An 11,877-nucleotide genomic window follows, 5' to 3' on the forward strand; every position below is an offset into this window, starting at 1 on the left:
TGGGCTCAGGGGCTGAGATCTTCGTGGCAGACAGTGTGGATTGTCTGTTTTTGCAAAGCTCACGTCCAGTCTGTCATGTTGGAATCTTTTCTCCTCTAGCTACAGACTCACTTCCAATGCCCACCCCAGGGCTAGAGCCTCATCAAGGAGCTGCTCTGGTGGCCAGTGAAGGAGCAGCACCATCGCCAGAGGCAGAGCTTAAGTCCAGTTCCCCCGAGGTCTCTGCTCCGAGCTCCACAGTACCTCTGTACAACCAGCGAGTGGGAGACAGCTGCTCCATTCATGTCCATCTAGAAAATCAAAGACGAATGGAGTATAAGAACATCGTGGTGAGCCATTCAGCAGGGGATCCCCTGGGTGCCCTCACTGGGGAAGGCAGAGAACATAGCTTGGACTAGGCCTGCCTTCATGAATTAGAGCTTCTGGAAGGTAAATAAGATTGAAGAGGATGAAGAAGACAGAGCTCAGTGTTAAGAAGCTGACCTGAGATGAGGGAGAGCAGCTGCATGCCCCAGCTCCAGGTGTGAGTGGGCCTGCAGGGTGTGGGGTTTGCAGTATGGAAGTGCAGGGGTAAGTGCTTGCTCAGATGAGGTCAGAGGAACGCATAGGGTGCAGGCTGCACTCTGAAGCCTGGTGTCTAGAGTGAGTTGGACCCTTGGAGGTTTGTGCAGAGGATGCAGCAGTCATAACTCCTGTGTGCTGGAAGGCATATGTAGAATGGAAGGGATCCTCCTTAGCATAATGAGGTTAGGTTATTGCAGGTAACAGACAACTGGGGTTTTTCAAGAAAACATATGTCATACTTTGCACAGACCTAAATAGGGAGCTAGCAGCTCCCTTTGCACAATTTTTCTGGATGTGGGGTTTAAGCCCTAACTCTCCATGTGTCCAGTGACAGAGAAGTCCTGTTCAAACATTGCCTCAGTGGGGTCCATACTGCATTACAACACATCAAGGAATGAGGCCATGGAGCCCAAAAGTCTCCTGGCTATCATAAAAGAGTCACAAGCATACTCTAGTTGCTGAGTCTGTTTTATATCCTGTCTGTCAGAACTAAGGGGTCTAGGGTCCTGCCTGGACTACCTGCACAAAGGTATCATGATTCTCAGAGCAGAGATGGGATACAGGAGCAAACTGGACCATTCCTCCCATCTTGTTGGGCCAAGTGTGTCTTTAGAAAGGCTGTTAGGTATTTGCACCCTTTTTATCAGAAGGACATAGCAGGGACAACCTGACTGTTGTACCAAGATGGGGCTAGAAGCATATAGGAAGATCCCACATGAACTCTCGAAGGCCCCAGGTAGCATGATAACACATGGTGCCCTTATCTTAAGAGCTAAGCTGTCTCCTGAATGACTGACCAGTCACCCAGTGCTCTGGGTGGCTACTCCAAAACTCATTCTCTGATGAGTTTCTCCAACCCTGATCAGGTGACCTGCCAGGATAGGGCACCCGCGGTCATACGCAGGGCCTTACAAGAACACTTGCTCAATGAGGAGGATCCAGAGGACTTTGAGCTGCTTCAGATTGTGTCGGAGCATAAGAGTAAGTGGGTCCACTCGATGGTGGGGAGAAGTGACTTCCTGTGGGCTCAGGACAACTCAGCAGCCAAAGAAAGTGCTGTGGCCTGAAAAATAACCAGAGTGTGGTGGGTCATTTGTAGAAACAAAGTGCAATGATGGGAGTGTAAATCATTTCACCCTGGGACTGCTGGGTCTCCCTATCCAGTGTCCTTCCCTGGACCTGATCAGGCTTTGTAAACTTCATATCCATGAGGGGCAGAGGAGATAAGCAATGCCTGGCTGTCTATTTAGGCAGCCTTTCAGGACAGTGACACATACTTGAGAAAAGTTCTTGAATGAAGAAATCTTGCTTTAGGCACCTGGCTTCCAATCTTTCCATTCGTGTGAATGGACACCATTTAGGATGTTTTGGGACAGAGGTCATATCTGGCAGAAACTGTGTGAAGCAATAGAACACTTCACAGATTGGCAAAAGGCATTAGAGAGAGATAAAGGAAGGATGAGAAGCAAGAAGAAGAGGAGTAGGTGGACATAAAGGAAAAGGAGTTGAAGGAGGGAAAAATGAAGAAGAAGAACATGAAGAAGACCACACCCAGATGTAGAAGATGAAGAACAAGAACATCATTAAGTAGAAGAAAGAGAACAACAACAACAACACAAGATCGAGAAACACAAAGAGAACAAGAATATAACAAGAAACAGATTGAATATATGCATTGTTCAGTTCTCTGAAGGAGACTATATTGATGGTATGAACTCCTGTACTATTTCTCACTTCTGTACATTACCAAACAAATCTCTGTACAATTTTATTTTCCTTTCACCTTCCTGATATCAGTTGCCCAAAAGTAGTTAGTAATCTCATGAAGACTTGTTCTAAGTCATCACAAGTTGAAAATTTCTCAAGTGTTTCCTTTCTTTTCATTGTTAAATTAACTATTTGGGGGTAAGTGTATGTTAGCAAGAAGCTATTTTGGTTGTTTGTCAGAGGAGTCCTCTTCATTTGTGTTAAGTAATGTTTACAAGAGCAAGAGGTGCTGATAGAATAATTGTGTTATAAAAAAAAGGATAATAAGTTATTCAAAAAAAAAAAGAATAATTGTGTTATTCTTCCCACTTCATGATTTCTCTATTATAAACATCGTTTGTATTATTGGGCTCCATGTTTCTTTTTCTCATCAGATGTTTTAAACATATTGGTCTAATTGCCTGAGACACTGTGCTCCCATAAATTTAAATTGAATTTGGTTTGAATAAACTCTGAATGCAAAGGAGAATGATGAGGAGGAAATGAAGAATCAGCTGATTCAAAAAATAAAAAATAAAAAAATGGTTCCTGAAGGCACAAGCTTCCTGTAGACATCCTCCGTCCATGCCCAACACACCTCCAATTTATACCACCTCCCATTAGTGTCTTCACGTATGACTGGATTATTCCAGTGCAAGGTCAAAGCATCTACCATCACATGATTTTCTGAACCCCGTATGTGATCACTGCAGCTCCAACACAGGAGCGACTGATGGCAAATCATGATGCAAACTCGAGCATGGTCTCCGTGGTAGGTTCTACCTGAACAGAGAGGTCCTGGGGTCCAGGGTGCTTTCTGTTGGAAGCTGGTAGATTGGTTTAGATGCCTGTGCATACTCTTTCCTCAGAGAAAGACCCTGAGGATGCTTTCGGTGCAACATTATCTAGATTGGAAGGCCCTCAGGTCTAGAGCTCAAGCCTGACCTGCCAGAGGCTGTCAGTCTTGGGCCGTGTTCTGTTGTGTACTCCTTGAGTGTCACTCACCTTCCAACCTCTGCCCCACCCTATCCAGTGCTGAGGATCCCTGCTGATGGCAATGTGTTTTATGCCATCAATCCCCGCGTGGACTTTGATTTTGTCCTCAGGAAAAGAGTCACCAGGAAGTGGGCCAACAGCAAGACAAAGGAGGTAAACACCTACCTTACTCGCTCTTTACCCCTGGTGCTCCTTCACATCCACCAGGGTGACAAAAAGCCTCAGCTCCTGGACATATGTTCTAGAATGCCCATAGAGCACCCTGACAGGTGGGGGTGGCTGAGAGTTTCTGGGCTCTACTGATGTTTCCATCCCCCACAGTTCTTGGAGTCCACTTCTTCGGTGACTCCCAGGATACCACAAGCTGTGAGCAGCAGCTCTTCAGTGGCAGCCAGACCACTACCCCAGGCCACTGAAAGCAAGGACTCCGGTACCAATAGTGTCACCAACAGCAGTTCCCTACTGCCTCATTACAACGAGCAGGCAGAAGACAGCAGCTTCGTACAGGTCCACCTGGAGGAGCAGACCAAGAGGGATTCACAGCGCATCCTGGTAAGCCTGCTGGCAGGGCTGCCTCCTGCATGAGCACAGGTGGGGGTGGTCATCAGTTTCTGGTCTTTGCTGATATTCCATCCCCCACAGTTGTCAGAATCAACTTCTGAGGCCTCAGCCATGGAGTGTACCATCAGCCCAGCCTCCAGTCACATCTCTTCTCAACAGGCTAGGCCCAAGCCGACTGGCCACAAAATACATGAAGAAATCCAGGGCCATCGGATACATAACGGGCAGATTCTCATGGCCCCGGTCCAAGAAACAGGTGAAAGACAGCTGCCTCATAAATGTCAGACTGGAGCACCAGAGTGCAAAGGATGGCAAGACTGTCCAGGTAAGCCTGGCGGAAGAGGTGTCCCCTGTGCTATCCCAGGGCAGGGAGCAAACACAAATCCCATACCATGGGCCACTCTTGCCCTCTTGAATTGGGAGTTTTTCAATGGTCAGGAAAGAGAGATGGGAATAAAGAAGAGAGAGGTCACTGTTAAGGGCTTGACCTGAGTTGAGGGAGAGCGTGACCATTTCCACCCCCATTTGTGAGGGAGTCTGTGTGTTACATGGCAGTGTGCAGACCAGAAGTGCAGGGGCAGGTCTTGGTGGGAGATGAGAAAAGGACAGCATGCAGGATGCAGGATGCAGGCTGCACTGTGTGGGATGGAGAATGCTGGTGCACATGGAGGAGGAGAGCAACACGAGATTCTTCCTACCCCTTGAACAGGGCACCGAGTGTCTCGTTGTAGAAGCAATATTCATGTGGATGGAGCACACTCCACCTCCAGGGAGGTGCTGTACAGGGTCCCATTCCCATGCCACCCTGGCTGAGTGAGGTGTCCTCCTCCATCCCAGGCAGTACTGAGCCTCTGGAGGCCAGGAGCTCTCACGGTGATCATTGGTCTTCCCTCTGAGTGTGTTCTGTGCCCTGGCAATCACAACGAAAGTCTCTTGGGTTTCTGCCTGGGCCACCCCAAAATTCACCCTGCATTCTGCAACAGCCCTGGGAGAGAGGAGGTCACTGATCCATTCCTTCCATCGTGGTGGCATGAAAGTGTTTCTCTACCCAGGCTGTGGCGTCCTTTGACCCTGAGTGAAATGTGGCTCCACAAAGTGCAATGGCAGGGCCAGGCAGACCTTTGTAGGAGGATTGGTGTCATAGCCCTGAGGAAGACCCAGGCAATTACCAGGAGGCTACCCTCAGGTAGTGGAGTAGTGAGTAATGATGGTGCCCCTGTATTTAGAGCTGAACTTCCCCCTGAATGTCCCTGACACTGTTCTTGGGTAGCCACACCACGGCCCATTTCCTCAAGGCCTATCTCCCACGTTGATGCAGGTGACATGCAACGACAGGGCTCCTACGGTCATTCGCAGGGCCCTGGAACATCACTTGCTGATGGAGGAGAAGCCACAAGACTATGAACTGGGACAAATCATCTCCCAACAGCACAGTAAGTGGGACAATCAGATGGTGGGGAGCCATATTGAAGAAGTGCACTCAGGTCAACTCGTAGCCCAAAAGAGTAGAATCTGACCAAGAACAACACTCAAACAGTACTGACGGGCCTGGTGCACAAAGAAAACCACACTGGCACTGCTGGGAAGGTCTCTAGGTTCTCTAATCAGCCCCAGGGGCTAGTGTACCTCCCCACCAGGTGCCAACCCTGGACAGCAACAGGCATTCAATGCTGATATCACTGTAGAGCGAGGAAGAAAGCATTCTTGCAGGGGTCATGTGGCCCCCAGGGGTCACTGAGAGGAGTGTGTGCAGAGGAAGATGGGAACACAGGGGCTAAGGGTGCAGCTGGTGCATTTGTGGACTGAAGCAGTACTATTGAAAGCCTTCTCCATGACCAGAAATTCACTCTCTGTGCAGAGCATTGTCAGTATTCTAGCAAGCAGGAACAGGACTAAATGTGAAATAAAACAGACTGGGAGACAGCCTCAACAGTCTGACACTGCATAAATGACCAAGCCTTCTGTGCCTGAGTCCACTTGCCTAGATGGAATCAGTAGAGCCAGGTTATTTTCCCTCACTAAAATCAGATGAGGGCTTCCTAGGCACGTATGCCACAAAGCTGACCTGTAATTAATGCCATTGCTGTTTTCTTTTCTGTGAACCAAAACCCTAAAGCAGCTATGATCCCCTTTCTGTCCACACTGAAAACCTGCATCCAAAACCAGCCTATGAAACATTCTCTCATATCCGAATCCACTAATACTGTTAAGTGAGTAGAGTTCATGGAAGTAGAAGGCTAAACCTTGGTGGGCTCGGAAATTCATAGCACAGGTACATCCATCCAAACCCAAATAGAGAACAGGCCCTTTTTAGAGGAGGGCGGCAGGAGACAGGTGTTCAGACCAGGGACTCGCTGGCCATCTGAAACCCACTGGGGGTTGTTGCATCCCTGGACCATAGGAAAATGTGGGAGTGAAGCCATTCCTTTCCTGGTCTTTGGAATGATTGATCTCAGTAGGGCAGCATTTGGGATGTGGCCTCCCTTGTAGGATGCCTGGTCCACATGGAGCTGACTAGCAACAATGGGAGAACATGGCTAACACGAGGTGTCTCGGTCATACTTTCCTCCCTGTCAAATACTTAGGGAAAATAAATCAGCAGGGGACTCCTGCTTTGGCTCTGGGTTTCATAGCATTCCATTTGGTTCTGAACTGAGACTGTGCATTATGGCAGAGGGTGTGGCACCTGCAACCTATGGAGCACTTGCCAACCAGGTGATTTCATGGGATATAAGGAAACTGAGAAAGGGAAGGAGAGAAAGATGGGAAGAAGACGAGGACTACTACTAGGAGAATGAGGATAAAGAGGAGCCCCCAGGGCTGGGGATATAGCTCAGTTGGTAGAGTGCTTGCCTCCCAAGCACAAGGCCCTGTGTTCAATCTCCAGCACTGCAAAAAAAAAAAGGGGGGGGGAGCCCCCAGCATACATATATGTGTGCTGAGGGCCTCTCCCTCTTCAGGTCTTCCTCCATCCATGCCCAACCTTCTTCCACTTTCTCCCACTGCTTAGTGTTCTCTTCATCTTGACTGAGTATTCCATGATCACATCAGAGCACTCAACATGGAGTGCTTCACCCCAAAGCCACCAGGAAACCTTGCTGAACTGGGGGTGAAACATTGAGCACATGAGTCATCTGTGTAAGATTTCAGATGTAATCCCTAGGGGTATGCTTTGGCAAAATCAAGATGAACTGTGATCTTCTGGAGCCCAAAGCCTTTGGAGTCAACAGGCATTAGTCCTGGTGAAGTCCTAGACCTAGTTTTTCCTCCGGGAAGATGGTTGAGGATGTGTCTGGTGGTATTGGAGCTGATCTGGACAGCTCTCAGGTTTGTGGCTCAGGTCCTTTGCTGGCAGAGGCTGTCAGATGTTGGGGTGTCCTGCTCTGCATGTCTCAAGTGCCACCTATCCAACCTGTACCCCTCTCTCCCCAGAAATGAAGATTCCAAAGAATGCCAACGTCTTTTATGCGATGAAGCCACATGTCAGGAGAGACTTCATCCTGAGAAAGAGGACCTATCCTCAGGATGAAAAGGATGACTGGATCCCTCCCCAACCTCCCTCTTATGAGGCAACTCAGGTGCGACATCACCGCTGGAACCTGTGGACAAGAATCTGCTCCTGTCTCTCTGGGCAGTGCTAAAGCATTGCATCATGGATGATCAATGAGATTGATTTCTAAAATGTTTACTCATCAATTCATACATAATTGGACCTTAAGTCTTTGTTATTTAAATATGTTTCTGTATTCTGATCCACTTTCATGATTTGAATCTATTCATTTTACCAGTAATTCCTAGCAGGAAACATTCAACCCTAGATGAAAGAATGTTTCATTTGATCAAAATGACATTTTGGTATTGGGAGTATGGCTAGATTGCATTTTCTGACTCAATTTCCAATGGGAGAAATGAAATATTGGATATTATGATACTCACATGCATGAAGGCACACACGCACACACTCAACAGACATACAAGCACACACGCTCAGAGAGAGTTTGAGTTGGTTATGGTGAAATGCTTTTAATAACCTGCATTCTTCAGCAATGGGAGGATACATATATGCTCAATACTTAGGAAATTATAGATTAAGGAAATAATTATATATATATGTATACATATGTATATATATGAATGTGATATTATATACATATATATATATACACACACACATATGAATACACACACACATATATATACCCATACCTCCAATGTGTGTGTGTGTGTGCATGCATCACATCTGAAAAGAAAGGTTCAGTCTGGATCACTAAAAGTAACAACTGATGCTGCAGGAGCTGCAGTAACTTAGAAGGAGTGTGGGGTAATAAGGTCTGCAGCCACACCTGGTCCCCAAGGGAGTGACAAGGTCAAAACTAGTCTCTTCACTGCCACATAGAGTCTACTTACGAAATTGGAGTCTATTCGCCTCAAATTTTCCATATAAAGAAAAAGTATGAATGTAGCAAAAATATTTTTAGTTCTTAAAATTAGAGGACAGGCAGCCCTTTGTCCCAGGACACACACACGGGAAACTGACACTGAGATGCTCACAGATGCCACCGGCCAGTGGGAGGAACACTTGGATGACACCTGAAAACCCACAGGGCCGGCACCGCCCGCTGCCCAAGTCACACAGCAGGAATGACACGAGAGCCACTAACGGACAGGGGAAAGGCCGGCTCCCCCTCTGCTGTCTGAGTCCTCAATGGAGCCCTTGCAGCCCAAGATCCATGGCCAACTCTCCACCCAGGTGGAGGAGCTGGTGCTCAGGTGCCACACCCTCCATGGTCATTGCGCAGCCTCCAGTGTCCATGGCACACCAGGGAAGGAGTAGCTTCAACAACCAGGTGGGAGTCAGGGTTCTGGCTGCCCAAAGGCTGGAGGACCACGGTCAGGTTTCCGGGGTGCAGAGGTGGGCTCTTGTCTTCACGCTCCTTGCTGCTGTGACAAGACATCATTTCAAGATCCCCAAACTTGTGGTCACTGCACCTGCTTGTCAAGTACAAAACAGGTGATGTGGGGCTGGGGAGATAGCTCAGTCGGTAGAGTGCTTGCTTTGTAAGCACAAGGCCCTGGGTTCAATCCCCAGCACCCAAAAAAAAAAAAAAAACAGATGATGTGTGTCCAGCCCTCAAAAGAAAACAAAAAAAGTAAGAGGAAAATATGCACCATTATTAAATATTAGTTTAAAATGTGTTTTTAAAAGTATATGTCAATGAAAGTTCTAGAAGGTGAGGCTCTGGCAGACCCAGGTCCTTTTCTGCAGTCATCCAACCCTAAGAATGAGGGAGGATCTCTCTCAGTAGGTTTTGTCTGTTCCAAAGGGCATCAACCCCTGCAACCTTGGAGTGTGGCAGCACCCCAGCCTGTGAGGAAGGTGGGGGTGCCTGAGAATCCCTCTGGATGTGGAGAGGCATGTCTGCTCCACACCCACCCAGTGAGCACACCACCAGCTCCCCGAACCTGGGGGACACCATATCAACCCCTACAAGCAGTGGTGTGATTCCCGACCAGCCACTCTATCGCGTTCAATGCCCACTCGAGACACCCAGCCCATCAGAGGTGACACAGGACTCACACCCCCGACTACTGGAGGCCAAATCATCTCTAGCACATTGTGTGTTCACACCCAAGGGGTTCCCTTCCTACACATGCCCTCTGGAGCCCACTGACACAGAGGTGGTGAGAGGGGGACTGTCACGTCACAGAAAGCCACCATACTGCAGGCTCCTACCATGTCCTTGTCATTGATTGAGGTGTCATAGTGCACAGGATGGTTGGCGTGGACCTGCTTCAGTCCCTCAAGCAGGGTCTCTTCCAAGGTCTCTCTATCCTTTACTCGATGAACTGGAAGGCCATCTTGCTTGTGATGCTGATGAGGATGGGGCTGGGCAGCAGACTGGTGTCCTCCATCTTCTCCATGCTCACTACCTGATGCAAAAGACGGCACATGAAGGGGAGGTGCTGGAGAATGGAACTGACTAATTACGCTCTGTACATGTTCCAATATGGAACAATGAATCCCACTGTTATGTACAATTGCAAGACAGTAATAAAAAGATTTGAATCACAGTAAGTACTGCAAAAAAGAAGGAAGGCAGGCCTCCACGAAATGCTCAGAAGTTAATCTAACATGGAATAATGGCAGCAAGGATCTGATATAAAGGTTGAAAAGTGTGCAAGGGAGCATCAATAACAATCACCAAAAGGCAGAAGTAACCCAAACTTCCATGCACAGATGAATGGATAAGAGAACTGTGGTTTAGGCTACCATGGAATATTACTCAGACTTCCAAAGGAAGGGAATTCTAACAGATAAGAGGTGGATCAACATTAAGGACATTGTGTAGTGGAAGAAAAAGTCACAAAATGACTATGCTGTAGGATTCCACTTACAAATTGGTTACAAGGTAAATTTGATGCTATGCATAATTCCAAAATCAATTTTTAGGTATGTAGGTCATCATGTCGATTTCTTGCTCCACTGATAATAATGCTTGCAAAATGAAGACATCTATTGGAGAAGGAGGGGATAGATCTGGGAAATCATATGAGGAAAAACACTGAGTTTCTAACCAATCAGGCTCAGGACCTATGCTGTGAGAAACGAGACCCCAGAGGTCTTGATGTGTAACAGCTGTGGTACCCCCTCAGCAGAGATGCCTGAGATCAAGGATCAAGCTGCTTGCATTCAGAAGCAAACTCAGGTTGCCCACACTCCCGTTTCCAATGAGAGAATCACAGAGTTATAGGAGGGACCTGATCCTAACACAAGGAGGCATTTTTAAATCTTTTACAAGTTCCACGAGAGTATAAATGCCAATTTGCCCCCTATTCTCTAAAGGTGAAGCTTTTTATAGTTTGTCTTTTTTTTTGTCTTTTTTTTTGGCAACAAAAGGGGAGGATCCCTTCCTAAAGAGCTGTAGGAAAAGCTTGAATTGCGAGGCATGTACTTTTGAATGACAGCTTTATCAACAGTGTGGGGCTAGGGTATGTTGTTCTTACCATCCCTTCTAGGCAACCTTTGGTTGCCATAGCAACAAGAGCAAAAAGGAAGGCTGAAGGGTAATGGTATAATTCAGCCCACACTTCCCTCCTGGAGCCTGGTCATCAGATGGCCCAAGTTGCTCTGGTTGGGATACAGTTGGAGTGTGTCCCCCGAAAGTTCTTGTGTTGAAAGCTTGATCCCCAATGGGGCAGCATTAAACAGTCATGGAACCTTAAGAGCTGAGGTCTATTAGGGGATGGATGTGTCACTGGAAGAATAGCCCTCAGTAGGGATTATGGGACCTGGTTCATTCCCACAACAGGGATTGTTACAAAGAATGGTCCCTCCCCATTCTCTGGCTTCCTGTCTTCACTCATGATGTTTCCATCTACTCATGCTCCTGCCATGGGGGCACTGACCACCACAACGCCCTCACTGGTGCTCACCCAACACCATGTTCTTGAGCCTCAGGACTGGGAGTTAATTAAGCCTTTTCTTCATTTTTTTGGTTAATAAGTAAACCTGGCATCATGGATTTTGTTGTAGTAACAGAAAATGGGCTCAACCACATGGGTTAAAAGATGAAACGGTGCATCAAAGTGTGCACAGCAAGTCAAGCAGAGGGGAGAGGCAGTGTGTACCTCTCTGAGCGGAAGGACAACATCGTAGCAGCCATCTTCTCTGCTGGCAAAGCAGGTGGAGCTGTCAGAGGAAATCATGCATCCTGTAGTGTGGAACTGACTGAAAGGCGTCCAGAGGAGCAGTCCACCACAGTGTGAAGCTTCTCCTTTCTTGGTAGCCTGAAAAAGATTCGAAACAGCTCCTTCTCTGCTTGGGTTTCAAGGTCCCTGGTGAGAGGTGGGGGAGTTCAAGATACGGAAAGGTCAACAGACACGAGATTGAAAAGAAAACACTTTTGAACTTGCTGGCACAACGTGATAGTTTAGTGACTGAAATAAAAAAAAGTCATGCCCCTCCAGAGCCTGTGAGCCCCACGGTCCATCCAGACATTCAGTTGCCCT

At 47.5% G+C, this 11,877-nt stretch overlaps 1 protein-coding gene across 1 annotated transcript in view; it reads left to right on the forward strand.

The window, feature by feature from the left end:
• LOC124973713 (ral guanine nucleotide dissociation stimulator-like) overlaps positions 1-7,553 on the forward strand; it is a 9,338-nt gene extending 1,785 nt beyond the window's left edge. Inside the window, exons 2-8 of the mRNA XM_047537474.1 lie at positions 100-329; positions 1,431-1,545; positions 3,344-3,459; positions 3,628-3,858; positions 3,956-4,192; positions 5,186-5,300; positions 7,300-7,553. Of these exons, the coding sequence (XP_047393430.1) occupies positions 100-329; positions 1,431-1,545; positions 3,344-3,459; positions 3,628-3,858; positions 3,956-4,192; positions 5,186-5,300; positions 7,300-7,508 (1,253 nt within the window). The 3' untranslated portion in view covers positions 7,509-7,553. The remainder of the gene's footprint in view (positions 1-99; positions 330-1,430; positions 1,546-3,343; positions 3,460-3,627; positions 3,859-3,955; positions 4,193-5,185; positions 5,301-7,299) is intronic.
• The last annotated feature ends 4,324 nt before the right edge of the window (positions 7,554-11,877 follow it).

This window comes from Sciurus carolinensis, unplaced genomic scaffold (genome assembly GCF_902686445.1).
Source record: "Sciurus carolinensis unplaced genomic scaffold, mSciCar1.2, whole genome shotgun sequence".
NCBI lineage: Eukaryota > Metazoa > Chordata > Mammalia > Rodentia > Sciuridae > Sciurus > Sciurus carolinensis.